The sequence below is a fragment of the Salmo trutta genome, chromosome 6 (assembly GCF_901001165.1).
Source record: "Salmo trutta chromosome 6, fSalTru1.1, whole genome shotgun sequence".
Classification (NCBI taxonomy): domain Eukaryota; kingdom Metazoa; phylum Chordata; class Actinopteri; order Salmoniformes; family Salmonidae; genus Salmo; species Salmo trutta.
Window position 1 is genome coordinate 633,788 of NC_042962.1, and position 27,981 is coordinate 661,768.

Below are 27,981 nucleotides of genomic sequence, written 5' to 3' on the forward strand. Positions count from 1 at the left end.
TTGACATACCAATTAGGATCTGGCAAAAAATACTTGAATCAGTTATAGAACCCATTGCCCTTTATGGTTGTGAGGTCTGGGGTCCGCTCACCAACGAAGTATTCACAAAATGGGACAAACACCAAATTGAGACTGCATGCAGAATTCTGTAAATATATCTTCTGTGTATAACGTAAAACACCAAATAATGCATGCAGAGCAGAATTAGGACGATACCTACTAATTATCATCATCCAGAGCCGTTCATTTCTACCACCACCTAAAAGAAACCGATTCCCAAACCTTCCATAAAGCCATCACCTACAGAGAGATGAACCTGGAGATATATTACATATTAGTCATTTAGCAGATGCTCTTATCCAGAGCGACTTACAGTAGTGAATGCATACATTTCATACATTTTTTTTATCCATACTGGTCCCCCGTGGTAATCGAACCCACAACCCTGGCGTTGCAAACACCATGCTCTACCAACTGAGCCACACGGGACCCCTAAGCACGCTGGTCCTGGAACTCTGTTAACAAACACAAACAGACCCCACAGAGCCCCAGGACAGCAACACAATTAGACCCAACCAAATCATGACAAAACAAAAAGATAATTACTTGACATATTGGAAAGAATTAACAAAAAAACAGAGCTAACTAAAATGACATTTGGCCCTAAGCAGAGAGTACACAGTGACAGAATACCTGACCACTGTGAGTGACCCAAAAGTATGGAAAGCTTTGACTATGTACAGACTCAGTGAGCATAGCCTTACTATTGAGAAAGGTCATAGGCAGACCTGGCTCTCAAGAGAAGACAGGCTATGTGCAACACTGCCCAGAAAATGAGGTGGAAACTGAGCTGCACTTCCTAACCTCCTGCCAAATGTATGAACATATTAGAGACACATATTTCCCTAGAATTACACAGATCCACAAAGAATTCGAAAACAAATCCAATTTTGATAAACTCCCATATCTACTGGGTGAAATACCACAGTGTGTCATCACAGCGTCAAGGTTTGTGACCTGTTGCCACAAGAAAAGGGCAACCGGTGAAGAACAAACACCATTGTAAATACAACCCATATTTATGTTTATTTATTTTCCCTTTTGTACTTTGCACATCATTACAACACTGTATATAGACATAATATGAGATTTGCGTGAGTGTAATGTTTACTTTTAATTTTATATTGTTTATTTCACTTTTGTTAATTATCTATTTCACTTGCTTTGGCAATGTTAACTATATGTTTCCCATGCCAATAAAGCCCTTAAATTGAATTGAGAACTAGGTTGGCATTTATTGGGATCGATATTTTCCTGGAGGCAGCTCTGGATAGTGGTCAATAGCTGGCCTAGCCCCAAAGTTATACATTCTGATTTTAAACCTAACACTAACCTTACATTAAGACCAAAATTGTTTTACAATATAGCCAGTCTAGAGGAAACTTCTCAGCTCTGTCTCCAGGACAATTTCAACCTGCAAGACAGAGACAAGAAGAGATAGAGACAGGAAAATGAAGAAGAAAATAAAGAAAACAAGAGAAAAGAGACTGGAGGACTTGGATGTGTTTCCAGGTGGCATAGCATGGTGGAGAACACATCAGACAGCCTGCTGAGAGGAAGTGCTGGGTGACTGGTTCACTGACTGGTTCACTGACTGGTTCACTGACTGGTTCACTGAAGGGTTCACTGACTGGTTGACTGGTTCACTGACTGGTTCACTGACTGGTTCACTGACTGGTTCACTGACTGGTTCTCTGACTGGTTCACTGGTTCTCTGACTGGTTGACTGGTTCTCTGACTGGTTGACTGGTTCTCTGACTGGTTCACTGACTGGTTCACTGGTTCTCTGACTGGTTGACTGGTTCACTGACTGGTTCACTGAAGGGTTCACTGACTGGTTCACTGACTGGTTCACTGACTGGTTCACTGGTTCTCTGACTGGTTGACTGGTTCACTGAATCTCTGACTGGTTCACTGACTGGTTGACTGGTTTACTGACTGGTTGACTGGATCTCTGACTGGTTGACTGAATTTCTGACTGGTTGACTAGTTCTCTGAATTTCTGACTGCTTGACTGGTTTACTGACTGGTTCACTGACTGGTTGACTGGTTTACTGACTGGTTGACTAGTTCACTGAATCTCTGACTGGTTGACTGGTTTACTGACTAGTTGACTAGTTCACTGACTGGTTGACTAGTTCACTGAATCTCTGACTGGTTGACTGGTTCACTGACCGGTTGACTAGTTCTCTCTCTGTCTGTTTGTTGCTGTTGTTGGTGTTTGTACTAAAGGTCCAACGTAACCGTTTTTATCTCAATATCAAATCATTTCTGGGTAATAATTAAGTACCTTAAACTGTTTTAAATTAAAATGTTCAAAAATGAACAAAAATATCTTCTTAGAAAAAAGTAATTTCTTATGCAAGAAGTTTGCTAGACTGGGAGTGGCCTGAGTGAGGGGCCCAAATAGAGGAGCCTGAGGTAGGGGCCCAAGTAGAGGAGCCTAATGACAGGGGCCCAAGTAGAGGAGCCTAATGAGAGGGGCCCAAGTAGAGGAGCCTAATGAGAGGGGCCCAAGAAGAGGAGCCTAATGAGAGGAATAGTTATGATGACAGAAGAGAGGGCTGCGGGACGATAGTCATTTGGTTCAGTTACTTTCCCTTCCTTGTGTACAGGAACAGTGGTGGCCATCTTGAAGCATGTGGGGACAGCAGACTGGGATAGGGAGAGATTTAATATGTCTGTAAACACTCCAGCCAGCTGGTCTGCGCATGCTCTGAGGACGCGGCTAGGGATGCCGTCTGGGTCGGCAGCCTTGCGAGGGTTAACACGCTTAAATGTATTACTCACGTCGGCCACAGAGAACGAGAGCCCACAGTCCTTGGGAGAGGCCCATGTTGGCGGCACTGTGTTATCCTCAAAACGGGCAAAGAAAGTGTTTAGCTTGTCCGGAAGCAAGATGTCTGTGTCCACGACATGGCTGGTTTTCCCTTTGTAATCTGTGATTGTCTGTAAACCCTCCCACATACGTCTCGTGTCTGAGCAGTTGAATTGCGACTCCATTTTGTCTCTGTACTGACGTTTTGCCTGTTTCATTTCCTTACGGAGGGAATAACTACACTGTTTGTATTCGATCATATTCCAACATCATTGTGTGGAAATATAAAACACAGCACTGCCACTTTAATTTGCTGTTGTTTATCAACACAAATATAAATGTTATTGCAAATGAGAGATGAGAAATCCTCAGGCGATATTAAATGAAGTAACCCATTGATAACTCTTCCATTATCTAGCAGTAAGAAGTGGAGAGGAGATATAGAGGGGCTAAAGGTAATAGAGACAGTCCCACAGAGGTAGAGACAGGCCCACAGAGGTTTAACACTATAGAGACAGGCCCACAGAGGTTTAACACCGTAGAGACAGGCCCACAGTTTAACACCATAGAGACAGGCCCACAGAGGTTCAACACTATAGAGACAGGCCCACAGAGGTTTAACACAGTAGAGGCAGGCCCACAGAGGTTTAACACAGTAGAGACAGGCCCACAGAGGTTTAACACTACAGAGACAGGCCCACAGAGGTTTAACACAGTAGAGACAGGCCCACAGTTTAACACTATAGAGACAGGCCCACAGAGGTTTAACACCATAGAGACAGGCCCACAGAGGTTTAACACAGTAGAGACAGGTCCACAGAGGTTTAACACTATAGAGACAGGCCCACAGAGGTTTAACACAGTAGAGACAGGTCCACAGAAGTTTAACACTATAGAGACAGGCCCACAGAGGTTTAACACTGTAGATGCTGGCCCACAGAGGTTTAACACTCTAGAGACAGGCCCACAGAGGTGTAACACTATTGAGACAGGCCCAGAGAGGTTTAACACTATAGAGACAGGCCCAGAGAGGTTTAACACTATAGAGACAGGCCCACAGAGGTTTAACACAGTAGAGACAGGTCCACAGAGGTTTAACACTATAGAGACAGGCCCACAGAGGTTTAACACAGTAGAGACAGGTCCACAGAAGTTTAACACTATAGAGACAGGCCCACAGAGGTTTAACACTGTAGATGCTGGCCCACAGAGGTTTAACACTCTAGAGACAGGCCCACAGAGGTGTAACACTATTGAGACAGGCCCAGAGAGGTTTAACACTATAGAGACAGGCCCACAGAGGTTTAACACTATAGAGACAGGCCCACAGAGGTTTAACACTATAGAGACAGGCCCATAGAGCTTTAACACTGTAGAGGCTGGCCCACAGAGGTTTAACACTATAGAGACAGGCCCACAGAGGTTAAACACTATAGAGACAGGCCCACAGAGGTTTAACACTACAGAGACAGGCCCACAGAGGTTTAACACTGTAGAGGCTGGCCCACAGAGGTTTAACATTGTAGAGGCTGGCCCACAGAGGTTTAACACTATAGAGACAGGCCCAGAGAGGTTTAACACTGTAGAGACAGGCCCAGAGAGATTTAACACTAAAGAGACAGGCCCACAGAGGTTTAACACTACAGAGACAGGCCTACAGAGGTTTAACACAGTAGAGACAGGCCCACAGAGGTTTAACACTGTAGAGACAGGCCCACAGAGGTTTAACACCGTAGAGACAGGCCCACAGTTTAACACTATAGAGACATGCCCACAGAGGTTTAACACCATAGAGACAGTCCCACAGAGGTTTAACACAGTAAGACAGGTCCACAGAGGTTTAACACTATAGAGACAGGCCCACAGAGGTTTAACACAGTAGAGACAGGCCCACAGAGGTGTAACACTATTGAGACAGGCCCAGAGAGGTTTAACACTATAGAGACAGTCCCACAGAGGTTTAACACAGTAGAGACAGGCCCACAGAGGTTTAACACTATAGAGACAGGCCCACAGAGGTTTAACACCGTAGAGACAGGCCCACAGTTTAACACTATAGAGACAGGCCCACAGAGGTTTAACACCATAGAGACAGGCCCACAGAGGTTTAACACAGTAGAGACAGGTCCACAGAGGTTTAACACTATAGAGACAGGCCCACAGAGGTTTAACACTATTGAGACAGGCCCAGAGAGGTTTAACACTATAGAGACAGGCCCACGGAGGTTTAACACTGTAGATGCTGGCCCACAGAGGTTTAACACTATAGAGACAGGCCCACAGAGGTGTAACACTATTGAGACAGGCCCAGAGAGGTTTAACACTATAGAGACAGGCCCAGAGAGGTTTAACACTATAGAGACAGGCCCACAGAGGTTTAACACTATAGAGACAGGCCCATAGAGCTTTAACACTGTAGAGGCTGGCCCACAGAGGTTTAACACTATAGAGACAGGCCCACAGAGGTTAAACACTATAGAGACAGGCCCACAGAGGTTTAACACTACAGAGACAGGCCCACAGAGGTTTAACACTGTAGAGGCTGGCCCACAGAGGTTTAACATTGTAGAGGCTGGCCCACAGAGGTTTAACACTATAGAGACAGGCCCAGAGAGGTTTAACACTGTAGAGACAGGCCCAGAGAGATTTAACACTAAAGAGACAGGCCCACAGAGGTTTAACACTACAGAGACAGGCCTACAGAGGTTTAACACAGTAGAGACAGGCCCACAGAGGTTTAACACTGTAGAGACAGGCCCACAGAGGTTTAACACCGTAGAGACAGGCCCACAGTTTAACACTATAGAGACAGGCCCACAGAGGTTTAACACCATAGAGACAGTCCCACAGAGGTTTAACACAGTAAGACAGGTCCACAGAGGTTTAACACTATAGAGACAGGCCCACAGAGGTTTAACACAGTAGAGACAGGCCCACAGAGGTGTAACACTATTGAGACAGGCCCAGAGAGGTTTAACACTATAGAGACAGGCCCACAGAGGTTTAACACAGTAGAGACAGGCCCACAGAGGTTTAACACTATAGAGACAGGCCCACAGAGGTTTAACACCGTAGAGACAGGCCCACAGTTTAACACTATAGAGACAGGCCCACAGAGGTTTAACACCATAGAGACAGGCCCACAGAGGTTTAACACAGTAGAGACAGGTCCACAGACGTTTAACACTATAGAGACAGGCCCACAGAGGTTTAACACTATTGAGACAGGCCCAGAGAGGTTTAACACTATAGAGACAGGCCCACGGAGGTTTAACACTGTAGATGCTGGCCCACAGAGGTTTAACACTATAGAGACAGGCCCACAGAGGTGTAACACTATTGAGACAGGCCCAGATAGGTTTAACACTATAGAGACAGGCCCACAGAGGTGTAACACTATAGAGACAGGCCCAGAGAGGTTTAACACTATAGAGACAGGCCCACAGAGGTTTAACACTATAGAGACAGGCCCATAGAGCTTTAACACTGTAGAGGCTGGCCCACAGAGGTTTAACACTATAGAGACAGGCCCACAGAGGTTTAACACTATAGAGACAGGCCCACAGAGGTTTAACACTACAGAGACAGGCCCACAGAGGTTTAACACTGTAGAGGCTGGCCCACAGAGGTTTAACATTGTAGAGGCTGGCCCACAGAGGTTTAACACTACAGAGACAGGCCCACAGAGGATTAACACCGTAGAGACAGGCCCACAGAGGTTTAACACTATAGAGACTGGCCCACAGAGGATTAACACAGTAGAGACAGGCCCACAGAGGTTTAACACTATAGAGACAGGCCCACAGAGGTTTAACACCGTAGAGACAGGCCCACAGTTTAACACTATAGAGACAGGCCCACAGAGGTTTAACACCATAGAGACAGGCCCACAGAGGTTTAACACAGTAGAGACAGGTCCACAGAGGTTTAACACTATAGAGACAGGCCCACAGAGGTTTAACACTGTAGATGCTGGCCCACAGAGGTTTAACACTATAGAGACAGGCCCACAGAGGTTTAACACTATTGAGACAGGCCCAGAGAGGTTTAACACTATAGAGACAGGCCCACAGAGGTTTAACACAGTAGAGACAGGCCCACAGAGGTTTAACACTATAGAGACAGGCCCACAGATGTTTAACACTGTAGATGCTGGCCCACAGAGGTTTAACACTATAGAGACAGGCCCAGAGAGGTTTAACACTATAGAGACAGGCCCAGAGAGGTTTAACACTGTAGAAGCTGGCCCACAGAGGTTTAACACTATAGAGACAGGCCCACAGAGGTTTAACACTATAGAGACAGGCCCAGAGAGGTTTAACACTATAGAGACAGGCCCACAGAGGTTTAACACAGTAGAGACAGGCCCACAGAGGTTTAACACTATAGAGACAGGCCCACAGATGTTTAACACTGTAGAGGCTGGCCCACAGAGGTGTAACACTATAGAGACAGGCCCAGAGAGGTTTAACACTATAGAGACAGGCCCAGAGAGGTTTAACGCTGTAGAGGCTGGCCCACAGAGGTTTAACAATATAGAGACAGGCCCACAGAGGTTTAACACTATAGAGACAGACCCAGAGAGGTTTAACACTATAGAGACAGGCACAGAGAGGTTTAACACTATAGAGGCTGGCCCACAGAGGTGTAACACTATAGAGACAGGCCCAGAGATGTTTAACACTGTAGAGGCTGGCCCACAGAGGTTTAACACTATAGAGACAGGCCCACAGAGGTTTAACACTGTAGATGCTGGCCAACAGAGGTTTAACATTGTAGAGGCTGGCCCACAGAGGTTTAACACTACAGAGACAGGCCCACAGAAGTTTAACACTGTAGAGGCTGGCCCACAGAGGTTTAACATTGTAGAGGATGGCCCACAGAGGTTTAACACTATAGAGACAGGCCCACAGAGGTTTAACACAGTAGAGACAGGCCCACAGAGGTTTAACACTACAGAGACAGGCCCACAGAGGATTAACACAGTAGAGACAGGCCCACAGAGGTTTAACACTATAGAGACAGGCCCACAGAGGTTTAACACCGTAGAGACAGGCCCACAGTTTAACACTATAGAGACAGGCCCACAGAGGTTTAACACCATAGAGACAGGCCCACAGAGGTTTAACACAATAGAGACAGGTCCACAGAGGTTTAACACTATAGAGACAGGCCCACAGAGGTGTAACACTATTGAGACAGGCCCAGAGAGGTTTAACACTATAGAGACAGGCCCACAGAGGTTTAACACTATAGAGACAGGCCCACAGAGGTTTAACACTACAGAGACAGGCCCACAGAGGTTTAACACTGTAGAGGCTGGCCCACAGAGATTTAACATTGTAGAGGCTGGCCCACAGAGGTTTAACACTATAGAGACAGGCCCACAGAGGTTTAACACTGTAGATGCTGGCCAACAGAGGTTTAACATTGTAGAAGCTGGCCCACAGAGCTTTAACACTATAGAGACAGGCCCACAGATGTTTAACACTGTAGATGCTGGCCCACAGAGGTTTAACACTATAGAGACAGGCCCACAGAGGTGTAACACTATAGAGACAGGCCCAGAGAGGTTTAACACTATAGAGACAGGCCCACAGAGGTGTAACACTATAGAGACAGGCCCAGAGAGGTTTAACACTGTAGAGGCTGGCCCAAAGATGTTTAACACCATAGAGGCTGGCCCACATAGGTTTAACACTATAGAGACAGGCTCACAGAGGTTTAACACTATAGAGACAGGCCCACAGAGGTTTAACACTGTAGATGCTGGCCCACAGAGGTTTAACACTATAGAGACAGGCCCACAGAGGGTTAACACTACAGAGACAGGCCCACAGAGGTTTAACACCGTAGAGACAGGCCCACAGTTTAACACTATAGAGACAGGCCCACAGAGGTTTAACACCATAGAGACAGGCCCACAGAGTTTTAACACAGTAGAGACAGGTCCACAGAGGTTTAACACTATAGAGACAGGCCCACAGAGGTTCAACACAGTAGAGACAGGTCCACAGAGGTTTAACACTATAGAGACAGGCCCACAGAGGTTTAACACTGTAGATGCTGGCCCACAGAGGGTTAACACTATAGAGACAGGCCCACAGAGGTGTAACACTATTGAGACAGGCCCAGAGAGGTTTAACACTATAGAGACAGGCCCACAGAGTTGTAACACTATAGAGACAGGCCCAGAGAGGTTTAACACTATAGAGACAGGCCCACAGAGGTTTAACACTATAGAGACAGGCCCACAGAGGTTTAACACTACAGAGACAGGCCCACAGAGGTTTAACACTGTAGAGGCTGGCCCACAGAGGTTTAACACTATAGAGACAGGCCCACAGAGGTTTAACACTGTAGAGGCTGGCCCAGAGATGTTTAACACCATAGAGGCTGGCCCACAGAGGTTTAACACTATAGAGACAGGCCCACAGAGGTTTAACACTGTAGATGCTGGCCCACAGAGGTTTAACACTATAGAGACAGGCCCACAGAGGTGTAACACTATAGAGACAGGCCCAGAGAGGTTTAACACTATAGAGACAGGCCCACAGAGGTGTAACACTATAGAGACAGGCCCAGAGAGGTTTAACACTGTAGAGGCTGGCCCAGAGATGTTTAACACCATAGAGGCTGGCCCACAGAGGTTTAACACTATAGAGACAGGCCCACAGAGGTTTAACACTGTAGATGCTGGCCCACAGAGGTTTAACACTATAGAGACAGGCCCACAGAGGTGTAACACTATAGAGACAGGCCCAGAGAGGTTTAACACTATAGAGACAGGCCCACAGAGGTGTAACACTATAGAGACAGGCCCAGAGAGGTTTAACACTGTAGAGGCTGGCCCAGAGATGTTTAACACCATAGAGGCTGGCCCACAGAGGTTTAACACTATTGAGACAGGCCCAGAGAGGTTTAACACTATAGAGACAGGCCCACAGAGGTTTAACACAGTAGAGACAGGCCCACAGAGGTTTAACACTATAGAGACAGGCCCACAGAGGTTTAACACCGTAGAGACAGGCCCACAGTTTAACACTATAGAGACAGGCCCACAGAGGTTTAACACCATAGAGACAGGCCCACAGAGGTTTAACACGGCAGAGACAGGTCCACAGAGGTTTAACACTGTAGAGGCTGGCCCACAGAGGTTTAACACTATAGAGACAGGCCCACAGAGGTTTAACACTATAGAGACAGGCCCACAGAGGTTTAACACTACAGAGACAGACCCACAGAGGTTTAACACTGTAGAGGCTGGCCCACAGAGGTTTAACATTGTAGAGGCTGGCCCACAGAGGTTTAACACTATAGAGACAGGCCCACAGAGGTTTAACACTGTAGATGCTGGCCAACAGAGGTTTAACATTGTAGAGGCTGGCCCACAGAGCTTTAACACTATAGAGACAGGCCCAGAGATGTTTAACACTGTAGATGCTGGCCCACAGAGGTTTAACACTATAGAGACAGGCCCACAGAGGTGTAACACTATAGAGACAGGCCCAGAGAGGTTTAACACTATAGAGACAGGCCCACAGAGATGTAACACTATAGAGACAGGCCCAGAGAGGTTTAACACTGTAGAGACTGGCCCAGAGATGTTTAACACCATAGAGGCTGGCCCACAGAGGTTTAACACTATAGAGACAGGCCCACAGAGGTGTAACACTATAGAGACAGGCCCAGAGAGGTTTAACACTGTAGAGGCTGGCCCAGAGATGTTTAACACTGTAGATGCTGGCCCACAGAGGTTTAACACTATAGAGACAGGCCCACAGAGGTTTAACACTATAGAGACAGGCCCACAGAGGTTTAACACTGTAGAGGCTGGCCCACAGAGGTTTAACATTCTAGAGGCTGGTCCACAGAGGTTTAACACTATAGAGACAGGCCCACAGAGGTTTAACGCTGTAGATGCTGGCCAACAGAGGTTTAACATTGTAGAGGCTTGCCCACAGAGGTTTAACACTATAGATCAGGCCCACAGAGGTTTAACACTGTAGATGCTGGCCCACGGAGGTTTAACACTATAGAGACAGTCCCACAGAGGTGTAACACTATAGAGACAGGCCCACAGAGGTGTAACACTATAGAGACAGGCCCAGAGAGGTTTAACACTGTAGAGGCTGGCCCACAGAGGTTTAACACTATAGAGACAGTTCCACAGAGGTGTAACACTATAGAGACAGGCCCACAGAGGTGTAACACTGTAGAGGCAGGCCCAGAGATGTTTAACACTGTAGATGCTGGCCCACAGAGGTTTAACACTGTAGAGACAGGCCCACAGAGTTGTAACACTGTAGAGACAGGCCCACAGAGGTTTAACACTGTAGATGCAGGCCCACAGAGGTTTAACACTGTAGATGCAGGCCCACAGAGATTTAACATTGTGTAGCAGTGTAACACCCCTCCTGTCTGATGTATTAACAGGCTCACGGGGTCTAATCCCTCATGGTTCTCCTATTACTGCTCTGTCAAGGATTAGAGACTCAGTTTCAGAGACTTCGTTTGCCATCAGTAAGGATCGGGGACATGGGTCTAAAGTCTTCTCCAGTCCGTACTCTCAGAACACCTGCCATCATCTCCACGACAACAGCGCAGTTTCAGCCTGCTCTTTCTGCTGTGAGAACACATACAGGTCAGATATGAAACTGGACTTGCAGTAGAAATGACATGCAACGGTTTTGAAAGGGTCTCGGGAAAAAAAACCAACACAAGGTAAGATGTGTGTGGTCATAAAGAAGCATGATGTGGTATTTCAATGTTAACTCAGCAGTAGAAGGCCAGGTATAGACTGGATGGATATTAGCAGTGACAGGTTGATTATGTCTCTCTGACTGGAACCTCATTGCAGACCAAGGTCCCTGGAAACGCTACGCTGACTCAACTACAGGGGGAAATAACTCAAAACCGCAACACAAAACCCCCAAAAATACAATCAAATTAGACAAGCCTTTAGTGGCTGAATCAGCAGTAGCAGTCGTCGTCATCAGACTTTGATTCCTACGGTTGAGTTCATGACGCCATCTCGGGAAAATACATTTCCATCTTATCAGAAACCTGGTTCTTTCTCAGAATAATAAAAAGTAAATTATAAGACTTATCAACAAATGAAGTTGTAATTGTGTTATCTGATTGTAAGTACATTTCTAGGCTCAAAACAGTGCTTTATTATTTCAACAGAATGACGATAATTAATTAATTTGCATCATCTTAACAGAGCAGAATATAAATGAACTACGGTCTATTTATATCATGAAATGTAAAAAGGGAATAGTTGTTTTAACCAGATGGATCTATTGATGTCCACATGGCGTTATCTCTGACTAGCTCTGCCTCTGACTAGCCCTGACGCCGCTCTGACGCCACCCTGATGGCGCCCTGATGCCGCCCTGATGCCGCCCTGATGCCACCCTGACGCCACACTGACGCCACTCTGACAGCACTCTGACAGCACTCTGACAGCACTCTGACAGCACTCTGATGCCCTCTGATGCTCCTCTGATGCCCCTCTGATGCCCCTCTGATGCTCCTCTGATGCCACTCTGACAGCACTCTGACGCCACTCTGACAGCACTCTGACAGCACTCTGACAGCACTCTGACGCCCCTCTGACAGCACTCTGATAGCGCTCTGACGCCGCTCTGACGCCGCTCTGACAGCACTCTGACGCCACTCTGACAGCACTCTGACGCCACTCTGACAGCACTCTGATAGCACTCTGACAGCACTCTGACGCCACTCTGATGCCACTCTGACAGCACTCTGACAGCACTCTGACAGCACTCTGATGCCACTCTGATGCCACTCTGATGCCACTCTGATGCCACTCTGATAGCACTCTGATGCCACTCTGATGCCACTCTGATAGCACTCTGATGCCACTCTGATGCAACTCTGATGCCACTCTGATAGCACTCTGATGCCACTCTGATGCCACTCTGATGCCACTCTGATGCCACTCTGATGCCACTCTGAAGTTGAGCCAATACATGGGGGTTTTAAGTGCATCCTACGCTGTGCATCTGCTGTTTTCTAGTGAATCTGTTCATTTGCCTCTCGACTTTGGGGAGATAGTGACCTCGCCTGCCAGTCCTTCCCAGAGGGACAGAATTCACCATGTTAGTATGTAGAGGTTACAATGGAGGAGGAACACATGGTTTAGTTAGGGAGTTGCTGGAGTAGCGGGCGGCTACCTGCCAAGCCGTAAGACATTATCTGAAGTTCTGCTTCAAAGCTAGTTATTAATAGTTTGTCTATAAAGCCAGACCTTTAAATCAACTGTTACCAAATGTAACAGGGTTGTTTATGTTTCCACTTGCCTCTAAAGAAAGGTGTATTTAGTGTTCAAGCATTCTTATTGGATGGTTCAATTCCGATGACAATAAGGTGTGTTGTGATTGGCCCCGCTTGTAGATAGAGGGAGATCGCGAACGTCAGGTCTCCCCAGTATGAGAATGTGATGCAAGGGGTCGGTCACGTTCTGAATACTGGTTTCTATTTTCTATTTTATAATGTGTACAAGTTTGCTGTACGTTACTGATTTATACATGTGTGGGTATATGGTACCTGTTAGGGATTGAGGGGCTTTCTGGGATGTGCTTTGGCATATGATTGCTGTAGATAAGTGTTAGCTAGCAGACACCGTTGTAATGGTCACATAAACCCACTGCTAACACAGTTGTCTTCATGCTACAGATTTTACCATCGTCAGCCATCAGTATCATTAAGCCCTGCACAACTAAGGTGCTGTTTCCTATTTAACTACGGATAATAAATAATGCTCAACTGGGACCACTGGCTGAGGTCATTTATTTCAACAAAACACAACACAAGGAGAGTACAATTAACATCTGTTTCACAAACACACAGCACCATTCATATTTCATACGACTTGCAGTTTATATGTAAATTTTTCAATAGTGTATAAATAATGCATGGGGATAGATGAGGATGTGTGATGATGTCAGCTGCTCAAGTCCTTTGTGGTTCTCTACATAACCGCAGTATCTCCTGAAGCCTGCACTGCTCCCTTGTCCCATTTCTCTGTCTCTCTCTCTTTCTCTCTACCTACCTTTCTACCCCTCTCTCTCTCTGCCCCTCTCTCCCTCTCTATACCTCCCTCTCTACCCCTCTCTCTCTCTGCCCCTCTCTCTCTCTCTCTCTCTCTCTCTCTATCCCTCTCTCTCTCTACCTCCCTCTCTATACCTCCCTCTCTCTCTACCCCTCTCTACCCCTCTCTCTCTCTGCCCCTCTCTCCCTCTCTAAACTTCCCTCTCTCTCTACCTCCCTCTCTCTCTACCTCCCTCTCTATACCCCTCTCTCTCTCTACCCCTCTTTCTGTCTCTCTCTCTCTCTCTTTCTCTCTCTCTACCTCTACCTCTCTACCTCTACCTCTCTCTACATCCCTCTCTCTCTCTACCTCTCTCTCTCTACCTCTCTCTCACTCTTCCTCTCTCTACCTATCTCTCTCAGTCTCTCTACCTCTCTCTCTCTACCTACCCCTCTCTCTCCCTAACCCTCTAACCCTCTCTCTCTAACCCTCTCGCTCTCTCCCTACCCCTCTCTCTTACTGTCTTTCTCTCTCTCTACCCCTCTCTCTCTCTCTCTTTCTATCTATCTCTCACTCTACCTACCCTTCTCTCTTACTGTCAATTCAATTTCAATTTAAGGGGCTATATTGGCATGGGAAACATGTTCCAATTGCCAAAAGCAAGTGAAATAGAAAATAAACAAAAGTGAAATAAACAACATGAAATTAACAGAAAACATGACACTCACACAAGTTCCAAAAGTATTAAGCCATTTCAAAGTGTTGTATTGATGTGCAATTAGTTAAAGTACAAAAGGGAAAATAAATAAACATAAATATGGGTTGTATTTACAATTGTGTTTGTTCTTCACTGGTTGACCTTTTCTTGTGGCAACAGGCCACAAATCTTGATGCTGTGATGAAACACTGTGGTATTTCACCCAGTAGATATGGGAGTTTATCAAAATCTGATTCTTTGTGGCTCTGTGTAACATATGTGTCACTAATATGGTCATACATTTGGCAGAAGGTTAGGAAGTGCAGCTCAGTTTCCACCTCATTTTGTGGGCAGTGTTGCACATAGCCTGTCTTCTCTTGAGAGCCAGGTCTGCCTACGGTGGCCTTTCTCAATAGCAAGGCTATGCTTACTGAGTCTGTACATAGTCAAAGACTTCCTTCATTTTGGGTCAGTCAGAGTGTTCCGTTATTCTGCCAATGTGCACTCTCTGTTTAGGGCCAAATATCAATCTAGTTTGCTCTGTTTTTTTGTTAATTCTTTCCAATGTGTCAAGTAATTATCTTGTTGTTTTCTCGTGATTTGTTTGGGTATAATTGTGTTTCTGTCCTGAGGCTCTGTGGGGACTGTTTGTGTTTGTGAACAGAGACCCAGGACCAGCTTGCTTAGGGGACTCTTCTCCAGGTTCATCTCTCTGTAGGTGATGGCTTTGTTATGGAAGGTTTGGGAATCGCTTCCTCTTGGGTGGTTGTAGAATTTAACATCTCTTTTCAGGATTTTGATAGTTAGCAGCCTAATTCTGCTCTGCATGCATTATTTGGTATTTTACGTTGTACACAGAGGATACTGTTTGCAGAATTCTGTATGCAGAGTCTCAATTTGGCGTTTGCTTCATTTTGTGAATTATTGTTTGGTGAGCAGACCCCATACCTCACAACCATAAAGGGCAATGGGTTATATAGCTGATTCAAGTATTTTTAGCCAGATCCTAATTGGTATGTCAAATTTTATGTTCCTTTTGATGGCATAGAAGGCCCTTCTTGCCTTGTCTCTCAGATCGTTCAAAGCTGTGTGGAAGTTACCTGTGGTAAGGCCGAGGTATGTATAGTTTTTTGTGTGCTTTAGGGCAACGGTGTCTAGATGGAATTTGTATTTGTTGTCCTGGCAACTGGACCTTTTTTGGAAAACCATTATTTTTGTCTTACTGAGATTTACTCTCAGGGCCCAGGTCTGACAGATTCTGTGCAGAAGATCTAGGTGCTGCTGTAGGCCCTCCTTGGTTGGGGACAGATCTAGGTGCTGCTGTAGGCCCTCCTTGGTTTGGGACAGAAGCACCAGATCATCAGAAAACAGTAGAGATTTGACTTCAGATTCTAGCTGCAGACTGTTCTAGTGCCGTCGCCAATTCGTTGATATATATGTTGAAGAGGGTGGGGCTTAAGCTGTATTCCTGTCTCACCCAAACCCCCTGTTGAAATAAATGTGTGTTTTTTGTCAATTTTACCCGCACACTTGTTGTTTGTGTACATGGATTTTATAATGTGGTATGTTTTTCCCCCAACACCACTTTCCATCAATTTGTACAGCAGACCCTCATGCCAAATTGAGTGTAAAGTTTTTTTTTAAATCAACAAAGCATGAGAAGACTTGGCTTTTGTTTAGGTTTGTTTGTTTGTTTGTCAATTACGGTGTGCAGGGTGAATACATGGTCTGTCGTACGGGAATTTGGTAAAAAGCCAATTTGACATTTGCTCAGTACACTATTTTCGCTGAGGAAATGTACGAGTCTGCTGTTAATGATAATGCAGAGGATTTTCCCAAGGTTGCTGTTGACGCATATCCCATGGAAGATATTGGGGTCAAATTTGTCTCCACTTTTGTGAATTGGGGTGATCAGTCCTTGGTTCCAAATATTGGGGAAGATGCCAGAGCTGAGGATTATGTTAAAGTATAGCCAATTGGAATTTGTGGTCTGGATATTTTATCATTTAATTGAGGATACCATCAACACCACAGGCCTTTTTGGGTTGGAGGGTTTGTATTTTGTCCTGTAGTTCATTCAAGGCAATTGGAGAATCCAGTGGGTTCTGGTAGTCTTTAATAGTTGATTCTAAGATTTGTATTTGATCATGTATATGTTTTTGCTGTTTGTTCTTTGTTATAGAGCCAATCAGGCTGGAGAAGTGGTTTATCCATACATCTCTGTTTTGGATAGATAACTCTTGGTGTTGTTGTTTGGTTTATCCATATGTAGCAGTGTGATGTTGATTACCAAGGATCAGTTCAAATAGGGTTAATGATAATATTAATAAGGTGTGTTTCTTTATTTAATTACAGCTGCATAGCTAATGTTATTTTTTGTGTACAAACACTTTATATATATATATATTATAAATACACTTGATTGTGAAAGTTTTGTATATTTTGGTTTGGTCCATCGTGGGGTATCTGTGTTACTGTACCCTCCTATTGTTGTATATTTTGGTTTGGTCCATCATGGGGTATCTGTGTTACTGTACCCTCCTATTATTGTATATTTTGGTTTGGTCCATCGTGGGGTATCTGTGTTACTGTACCCTCCTATTGTTGTATATTTTGGTTTGGTCCATCGTGGGGTATCTGTGTTACTGTACCCTCCTATTATTGTATATTTTGGTTTGTTCCATCGTGGGGTATCTGTGTTACTGTACCCTCCTATTATTGTATATTTTGGTTTGGTCCATCGTGGGGTATCTGTGTTACTGTACCCTCCTATTGTTGTATATTTTGGTTTGGTCCATCGTGGGGTATCTGTGTTACTGTACCCTCCTATTATTGTATATTTTGGTTTGGTCCATCGTGGGGTATCTGTGTTACTGTACCCTTCCATTGTTCTCTCTTGCCTGACCTTCAGCTAGCGAGGTATGTTGTCCTTGGCTCCGCTACTGTTCAATATAAAACCGCGGTAATGTTACACAATGTGCTGTTATGCAACCATACGTTTGTTACAATGTGTACAATATAAAGATTTATGTTAACAAGTTTCACCGAGCTCGCTAACTAGGGTACCTGCCGTAACTCGTGAGTACTTGGGACAGTGTTTAAGTGAGTTTCCATGTGCTCACGCAGGTAGCTGAGAGCTGTGACTGCGCCAAGGGCTAAAATATTGTGCGTTGTCTCTTCATGCGCAGGGTAAATAAAAATCCAACCAGCAGACCTTCAGTTGTAGCAGTGTCCTCATTAAATTACACATCGCAGAACAAACCACGCTACACATTCATCTCCATTTTGGATAGATAACGCTTTGTGTTTGTTTAATGTTTTCCAATTTTCCCAGAAGTGGTTAGAGTCTATAGATTCTTACATTGAGCTGATTTCTGACGTGCTGTTTCTTCTTTTTCCGTAGTGTATTTCTGTATTGTTTTAGTGATTCACCATAGTGAAGGCGTAGACTCAGGTTTTCTGGGTCTCTATGTTTTTGGTTGGATAGTTTTCTCAATGTCTTTCTTAGGGTTTTGCATTCTTCATCAAACCATTTGTCATTGTTGTTCATTTTCTTAGATTTTCTGCTTGACATTTTTAGATTTCATAGGAAAGTCAAATACACTGTTCAGGTTTTCTACTGCCAATTTTACACCTTCGCTATTACAGTGAAACGTTTTGTCCACTCTCCTTCCATCTATAGCATTTCTTAATATTATTCAGTTCCTTTGGCTTTGATGCCTCATGATTGAGTATTGCTCTGTTCAAGTAGACTGTGATTTTTCTGTGATCTGATAAGGGTGTCAGTGGGCTGACTGAATGATCTGAGATACTGAGTTGAGGTCAGTGATAATGTTGTCTACAGTACTACTGCCAAGAGATGAGCTATAGGTGTACTTACCGTAGGAGTCCCCTCGAAGCCTACCATTGACTATGTACATACTCAGCGTGCGACAGAGTTGCAGGCCAGATGGAAGCCACTCCTCAGTAAAAGACCTGGCAACCAGCTCTAGGAAGAGTCTTGGTGGTTCCAAACTTCTTCAATTTAAGAATTATGGAGGCCACTGTGTTATTGGGGACGTTCAATGCTGCATAAAGGTTTTGGTACCCTTCCCTAGATCTGTTCCTCAACACAATCCTGTCTTGGAGCTCTACGGGCAATTCCTTTGACCTCATGGCTTGGTTTTTGCTCTGACATGCACTGTTAACTTTATATAGTTAGGTGTGTGCCTTTTCAAATCATATCCAATCATTTGAATTTACCACTAGTGGACTCCAATCAAGTTGAAGAAACATCTCAAGGATGATCAATGGAAACAGGATGCACCTGAGCTCAATTTCGAGTCTCGCAGCAAAGGGTCTCAATGCTTATGTAAATAAGGTATTTCTGTTTTTTATTTTTAATACATTTGCAAACATTTCTAAAAAACCGTTTTTGCTTTGTCATTACGGGGTATTGTGTGTAGATTGCTGAGGATTTGCATTTATTTAATCAATTTTAGAATAAGGCTGTAACATAACAAAATGTGGAAAAAGTCAAGGGGTCTGAATACTTTCCGAAGGCACTGCATATTCTCTATTCCGTATTCTCTGTATATTATGTAATATATATTCTGTGTATTATGTATATTCTGTATATTATTTATTATATATGCTGTATATTCTGTATTCTGTATATTATATTTAGTATACATTCTGTGTATTATGTGTATTCTATATTCTATATTCTGTATTCTCTGTATTCTGTATATTGTTTATTATATAGTCTGTATATTCTATATTCTATATTCTGTATTCTATATTCTGTATTCTATATTCTCTGTATTCTGTATTATGTATATTCTGTTTTATATATTCTATATTATGTATACTGTGTATTCTGTATTCTGCATATTCTTTATTATTTCTATGATGGATTCTGTACTCTGTAGATATATGTATATTCTGTATTCTATATATTCATTATGCTATAATCTGTATTATGTATTGTATAATAAGTAATGTTTACCTTTATATTTGACTATATGGTGGGAGAAGTAATATTTACCTTTATGTTTGACTATATGGTCAGAGAAGTAACTGAAGTACTTAGGACACTTGATGGTGATGACCTCTCCCACCCTGGCAGACGGCCAACAAGCGATGATATCCCACATCCCTTGACAACCTGCCCAGAGAAAGAGAGACATGAAAATTAAGATTACTGTATATATATATATATATATATATATATATATATATATATATATATATATACATATATACATACATATATACATACATATATATATATCTATATATATGTATATATATATATATATACATATATATATATATACATATATATATATATATACATATATATATATATATATACATATATACATATATACATATATATATACATACATACATACATACATACATACATACATACATACATACATACATACATACATACATACATACATACATACATACATACATACATACATACATACATACATACACACAAGCCTGTTTGTCCATGGTGTCTGGAGCCAGATGAGAATATTCACAACACAGAGAGAGTTATCCTGCCACCTCTACCACATGCTCTCAGACAACAAAAGTTTGGACACACCGACTCATATTTTTCTTTACTTTGGCTATTTCTACATTGTAGAATAATAGTTGTAGAATAATAGTGAAGACATTAAAACTACGAAATAACGCATATGGAATCATGTAGTAACCAAAAACAAATCCAAATACATGTTATATTTGAGATTCTTCAAAGAGGTCACCCTTTGCCTTGATGACAGCTTTGGGTTAGGGTGGGTCTACACACTTGGCATTCTGTTCACCAGGAATGCTTTTCCAACAGTCTTGAAATCCCACATATGCTGAACACTTGTTGGCTGCTTTTCCTTCACTCTGTGGTCCAACTCATCCCAAACCATCTCAATTGGGTTGAGGTTGGGTGATTGTGGAGGCCAGGTCATCTGATGCAGCACTCCATCACTCTCCTTCTTGTCATTGTCCTGTTGAAAAACAAATGATAGTCCCACTAAGAGCAAACCAGCTGGGATGGCGAATAGCTGCAGAATGCTGTGGTAGCCATGGTGGTTAAGTGTGCCTTGAATTCTAAATAAATCACTGACAGTGTCACCAGCAAACCCCCACACCATAACACCACCTCCTCCATGCTTCACCGTGGGAAAGCATCCATTCACCTACTCCGCGTCTCACAAAGACACACTGGTTGGATTCAAAAATGTAAAATGTGGACTCATCAGACCAAAGGACAGATTTCCACTGGTCTAATGTCCATTGCTCGTGTTTCTTGGCCCAAGCAAGTGTCTTCTTATTTTTGGTGTCCTTTAGTAGTGGTTTCTTTGCAGCAATTTGACCATGAAGGCCGATTCACGGAGTCTCCTCTGAACAGTTGATGTTGAGATGTGTCTGTTACTTGAACTCTGTAAAGCATTTATTTGGGCTGCAATTTCTGAGTCTGGTAACTCTAATGAACGTATCCTCTGCAGCTGAGGTAACTCTGGGTCTTCCTTTCCTGTGCCGGTCCTCATGTTTCATCATAGCGCTTGATGGTTTTTGCGACTGCACTTGAAGAAACTTTCAAAGTTCTTGACATTTTCAGGATTTACTGACCTTCATGTCTTAAAGTAATGATGGACTGTCGTTTCCTTGCTTATTTGAGCTGTTCATGCCATAATATGGTCTTGGTCTTTTCCCAAATAGGGCTCTCTTCTGTATATAGAGATATATCATAGAGATAGAGATATGGAGCGATACCATAGAATAGAGATATAGAGAGATACCATATAGATATAACATAGAGATATGGCTTTCACTTCAGCAGTAATAAATTCCTGAACTTCTTTGAGGAAAAGATCATGATCATTAGAAAGCAAATTACGGACTCCTCTTTAAATCTGCGTATTCCTCCAAAGCTCAGTTATCATGAGTCTGCACAACTCTGCCAGGACCTAGGATCAAGGGAGACACTCACGTGTTTTAGTACTATATCTCTTGACACAATGATGAAAATAATCATAGCCTCTAAACCTTCAAGCTGCATATTGGACCCTATTCCAACTAAACTACTGAAAGAGCTGCTTCCTGTGCTTGGCCCTCCTATGTTGAACATAATAAACGTCTCTCTATCCACCACATGTGTACCAAACTCACTAAAAGTGGCAGTAATAAAGCCTCAATTGAAAAAGCCAAACCTTGACCCAGAAAAAATAAAAAACTAAATTGGCCGATATCGAATCTCCCATTCATCTCAAAAATCTTAGAAAAAGCTGTTGCGCAGCAACTCACTGCCTTCCTGAAGACAAACAATATATACGAAACGCTTCAGTCTGGTTTTAGACCCCATCATAGCACTGAGACTGCACTTGTGAAGGTGGTAAATGACCTTTCAATGGCGTCAGACCAAGGCTCTGCATCTGTCCTCGTGCTACTAGACCTTAGTGCTACTTTTGATATCATCGATCACCACATTCTTTTGGAGAGATTGGAAACCCAAGTTAGTCTACACAGACAAGTTCTGGCCTGGTTAAGATCTTATCTGTCAGAAAGATATCAGTTTGTCTCTGCGAATGGTTTGTCCTCTGACAAATCAACTGTAAACGTCGGTGTTCCTCAAGGTTCCGTTTAGGACCACTATTGTTTTCACTATATATTTTACCTCTTGGTGATGTCATTCGAAAACATAATGTTAACTTTCACTGCTATGTGGATGACACACAGCTGTACATTTCAATGAAACATGGTGAAGCCCCAAAATTGCCCTCGCTGGAAGCCTGTGTTTCAGACATAAGGAAGTGGACGACTGCAAACTTTCTACTTTTAAACTCGGACTAACCGGAGACGCTTGTTCTAGGTCCCAAGAAACAAAGACATCTTCTGTTGAATCGGACAATTAATCTTGATGGTTGTACAGTCGTCTCAAATAAAACTGTGAAGGACCTCGGCGTTACTCTGGACCCTGATCTCTCTTTTGAAAAACATATCAAGACTGTTTCAAGGACAGCTTTTTTCCATTTACGTAACATTGCAAAAATCAGAAATGTTCTGTCCAAAAATGATGCAGAAAAATGTATCCATGCTTTTGTTACTTCTAGGTTAGACTACTGCAATGCTCTACTTTCCAGCTACCCGGATAAAGCACTAAATAAACTTCAGTTAGTGCTAAATACGGTTGCTAGAATCCTGACTAGAACCAAAAAATGGTATCATATAACTCCAGTGCTAGCCTCCCTACACTAGCTTCCTGTTAAGGCAAGGGCTGATTTCAAGGTTTTACTGCTAACCTACAAAGCATTACATGGGCTTGCTCCTACCCATCTTTCCGATTTGGTCCTGCCTTACATACCTACATGTACGCTACGGTCACAAGACGCAGTCCTCCTAATTGTCCCTAGAATTTCTAAGCAAACAGCTGGATGCAGGGCTTTCTCCAAGAGCTCCATTTTTATGGAATGATCTGCCAACCCACGTGAGAGACGCAGACTCGGTCTCAACCTTTAAGTCTTTATTGAAGACTCATCTCTTCAGTAGGTCCTATGATTGAGTGTAGTCTGGCCCAGAAGTGTGAAGGTGAACGGAAAGGCACTGGAGCAAAGAACCACCCTTGCTGTCTCTGCCTGGCCGGTTCCCCTCTCTCCACTGGGATTCTCTGCCTCTAACCCTATTACAGGGGCTGAGTCACTGGCTTACTGGTGCTTTTCCATGCCGTCCCTAGGAGGGGTGCGTCACTTGAGTGGGTTGAGTCACTGACGTGGTCTTCCTGTCTGGGTTGGCGCCCCCACTTGGGTTGTGCTGTGGCGGACATCTTTGTGGGCTATACTCAGCCTTGTCTCAGGATGGTAAGTTGGTGGTTGAAGATATCCCTCAGGTGGTGTGGGGGCTGTACTTTGGCTAAGTGGGTGGTGTTCTATCCTGCCTGTTTGGCCCTGTCCGGGGGTATCATCGGATGGGGCCACAGTGTCTCCTGACCCCTCCTGTCTCAGCCTCCAGTATTTTGCTGCAGTAGTTTATGTGTCGGGGGGCTAGGGTCAGTCTGTTATATCTGGAGTATTTCTCCTGTCTTATCAGGTGAACTGTGTGAATTTAAGTATGCTCTCTCTAATTCTCTCTTTCTCTTTCTTTCTTTCTCTCTCTCTCTCAGAGGACCTGAGCCCTAGGACCATGCCTCAGGGCTACCTGGCATGATGACTACTTGCTGTCCCCAGTCCACCTGGCCGTGCTTCTGCTCCAGTTTCAACTGTTCTGCCTGCGGGCTATGGAACCCTGACCTGTTCATTGTGATTACTATTATTTGACCGTGCTGGTCATTTATGAACATTTGAACATCTTGGCCATGTTCTGTTATAATCTCCACCCGGCACAGCCAGAAGAGGACTGGCCACCCCTCATAGCCTGGTTCCTCTCTAGGTTTCTTCCTAGGTTTGGGCCTTTCTAGGGAGTTTTTCCTAGCAAAGGTGATTCTACACCTGCATTGCTTGCTGTTTGGGGTTTTAGGCTGGGTTTCTGTACAGCACTTTGATATATCTGCTGATGTAAGAAGGGCTATGTAAATATATTTGATTTGGTTTAGATATAGAGAGATACCATAGAGATAGAGATATAGTGAGATACCACAGAGATAGAGAGATACCATAGAGATAGAGATATAGTGAGATACCACAGAGATAGAGAGATACCATAGAGATAGAGATATAGCGAGATACCACTGAGATATAGAGCGATATAACAGAGAAATAGAAATAGAGAGATACCATAAAGTTGGAAACATAGACAAATACCATGGAGATAGAGATATGGAGAGATACCATAGAGATGGAGAGATAAAATAGAGATAGAGTTATAGAGAGATAATATAAAAATAGAGATACCAAAAAGATAGAGATATAGAGAGATAACATAGAGATGGAGATATACCGTGATATCGTAGAGATAGAGAGATGCAATGGAGATAGAGTTATAGAGAGATAATATAGAGATATAGAGAGATACCGAAGATATGGAGATATAGATAAAAACCATAGTGATAGAGAGATTCCATTGAGATATAGAGAGATACTAAGGAGATATAGAGAGATACCATAGAAATATAGAGAGATACCATAGAGATAGAGAGATACCATAGAGATATAGAGATACAGATAAATACAATAGAGATATAGAGAGATTCTATTGAGATATATAGATATAGAAAGATACCATAGAGATATATAGATATAGAAAGATACCATAGAGATATATAGATATAGAAAGATACTATAGAGATATACAGAGATACCAAAGAGATATACAGAGATACCAAAGAGATATACAGAGATACCATAGAGATATAGAAAGATACTATAGAGATATACAGAGATACCAAAGAGATAAAGAGAGATATGATATGTGAAATGTGGGAAAAGCAACAGAACAACACATTGTCTACACTAGTGGGATTCAACTCTGACCCTACGAGGTTTACTGTAGATGTTTGGGTTTGTTTTTCTGTAGGGGTTAGGGTGGGTCTACTGTAGAGGTTAGGGTGGGTCTACAGTAGGGGTTAGGGTGGGTCTACTGTAGAGGTTAGGGGGTGGGTCTACTGTAAAGGTTAGGGTGGGTCTACTGTAGGGGTTAGTGTGGGTCTACTGTAGGGGTTAGCGTGGGTCTACTGTAGGGGTTAGGGTGGGTCTACTGTAGAGGTTAGGGGGTGGGTCTACTGTAGAGGTTAGGGGGTGGGTCTACTGTAGGGGTTAGGGTGGGTCTACTGTAGAGGTTAGGGGGTGGGTCTACTGTAGGGGTTAGGGGGTGGGTCTACTATAGGGGTTAGGGGGTGGGTCTACTGTAGAGGTTAGGGTGGGTCTACTGTAGAGGTTAGGGTGGGTCTACTGTAGGGGTTAGGGTGGGTCTACTGCAGGGGTTAGGGTGGGTCTACTGTAGGGGTTAGGGTGGGTCTACTGTAGAGGTTAGGGTGGGTCTACTGTAGGGGTTAGGGTGGGTCTACTGTAGAGGTTAGGGTGGGTCTACTGTAGGGGTTAGAGTGGGTCTACTGTAGAGGTTAGGGTGGGTCTACTGTAGAGGTTAGGGTGGGTCTACTGTAGAGGTTAGGGGGTGGGTCTACTGTAGAGGTTAGGGGGTGGGTCTACTGTAGAGGTTAGGGGGTGGGTCTACTGTAGAGGTTAGGGTGGGTCTACTGTAGAGATTAGGGGGTGGGTCTATTGTAGAGGTTAGGGTGGGTCTACTGTAGAGGTTAGGGTGGGTCTACTGTAGGGGTTAGGGTGGGTCTACTGTAGAGGTTAGGGTGGGTCTACTGTAGAGGTTAGGGGGTGGGTCTACTGTAGAGGTTAGGGTGGGTCTACTGTAGAGGTTAGGGTGGGTCTACTGTAGAGGTTAGGGTGGGTCTACTGTAGGGGTTAGGGGGTGGGTCTACTGTAGGGGTTAGGGTGGGTCTACTGTAGGGGTTAGGGGGTGGGTCTACTGTAGAGGTTAGGGTGGGTCTACTGTAGAGGTTAGGGTGGGTCTACTGTAGAGGTTAGGGGGTGGGTCTATTGTAGAGGTTAGGGTGGGTCTACTGTAGAGGTTAGGGTGGGTCTACTGTAGGGGTTAGGGGGTGGGTCTACTGTAGAGGTTAGGGGGTGGGTCTACTGTAGAGGTTAGGGTGGGTCTACTGTAGAGGTTAGGGTGGGTCTACTGTAGAGGTTAGGGTGGGTCTACTGTAGGGGTTAGGGTGGGTCTACTGTAGAGGTTAGGGTGGGTCTACTGTAGAGGTTAGGGTGGGTCTACTGTAGGGGTTAGGGTGGGTCTACTGTAGGGGTTAGGGTGGGTCTACTGTAGAGGTTAGGGTGGGTCTACTGTAGAGGTTAGGGTGGGTCTACTGTAGGGGTTAGGGTGGGTCTACTGTAGAGGTTAGGGTGGGTCTACTGTAGGGGTTAGGGTGGGTCTACTGTAGAGGTTAGGGTGGGTCTACTGTAGGGGACATGGGTATAGTTGACAGATATGAAACAGACCAAACCATTATCAATTTCTATTGGTCCAATGAAGATCGATGCAGGGGTGTGAATAGGCTCATTTGAACAACCTATATTAGACCCTGATGTTATTATGCAACTTGACTCTACATTGAACATTTCTGAAGGGAAGGTGAAGTGGCAAATTAGACAACTGCAGGGCTCTACAGTTCAGAACCATGCTATTATATATGGAACCACTGTGCTTGACAGGTGTTGCTCCACCTCGCACAAAACAATATCCCATTAGCAAGGAAGCTATGGACACTACTACAGTAGTGATTAAAGATCTATGGGACATGGGTATAGTTGAACAGGAAGCTACTACAGTAGTGATTAAAGATCTATGGGACATGGGTATAGTTGAACAGGAAGCTACTAAAGATCTATGGGACATGGGTATAGTTGAACAGGAAGCTATGGACACTACTACAGTAGTGAGTAAAGATCTATGGGACATGGGTATAGTTAAACAGGAAGCTACTAAAGATCTATGGGACATGGGTATAGTTGAACAGGAAGCTATGGACACTACTACAGTAGTGAGTAAAGATCTATGGGACATGGGTATAGTTGAACAGGAAGCTACTAAAGATCTATGGGACATGGGCATAGTTGAACAGGAAGCTACTAAAGATCTATGGGACATGGGTATAGTTAAACAGGAAGCTACTAAAGATCTATGGGACATGGGCATAGTTGAACAGGAAGCTATGGACACTACTACAGTAGTGAGTAAAGATCTATGGGACATGGGTATAGTTGAACAGGAAGCTACTAAAGATCTATGGGACATGGGCATAGTTGAACAGGAAGCTATGGACACTACTACAGTAGTGAGTAAAGATCTATGGGACATGGGTATAGTTGAACAGGAAGCTACTAAAGATCTATGGGACATGGGTATAGTTGAACAGGAAGCTACTACAGTAGTGATTAAAGATCGATGGGACATGGGTATAGTTGAACAGGAAGCTACTAAAGATCTATGGGACATGGGTATAGTTGAACAGGAAGCTACTACAGTAGTGATTAAAGATCTATGGGACATGGGTATAGTTGAACAGGAAGCTACTACAGTAGTGATTAAAGATCGATGGGACATGGGTATAGTTGAACAGGAAGCCATGTAATCCAGCTACTCTGAAGCTTCCTCCAGATACCACTTTACTTGAACACGACTGTTGTGAGTTGGTTTTCGATCAGGTCTCTGATGGGTTTATAGAGTAGTTCGCTGGAAAACCCTGAGTTTATCTTACACACAGACGGTTCAAGCATTGTGGAGGGGTGGGTGTGAGGAAGGCAGGCTGGGCAGTTACTACAATGGACAATGTGATAGTGACAGGCAGGT

The 27,981-nt window shown here is 44.0% G+C and overlaps 1 protein-coding gene across 1 annotated transcript in view; it reads right to left on the reverse strand.

The window, feature by feature from the left end:
• vipr1b (vasoactive intestinal peptide receptor 1b) overlaps positions 1–27,981 on the reverse strand; it is a 154,628-nt gene that overhangs the window by 99,807 nt on the left and 26,840 nt on the right. The window contains exon 2 of the mRNA XM_029755065.1: positions 19,661–19,780. Within this exon, the coding sequence (XP_029610925.1) occupies positions 19,661–19,780 (120 nt within the window). The remainder of the gene's footprint in view (positions 1–19,660; positions 19,781–27,981) is intronic.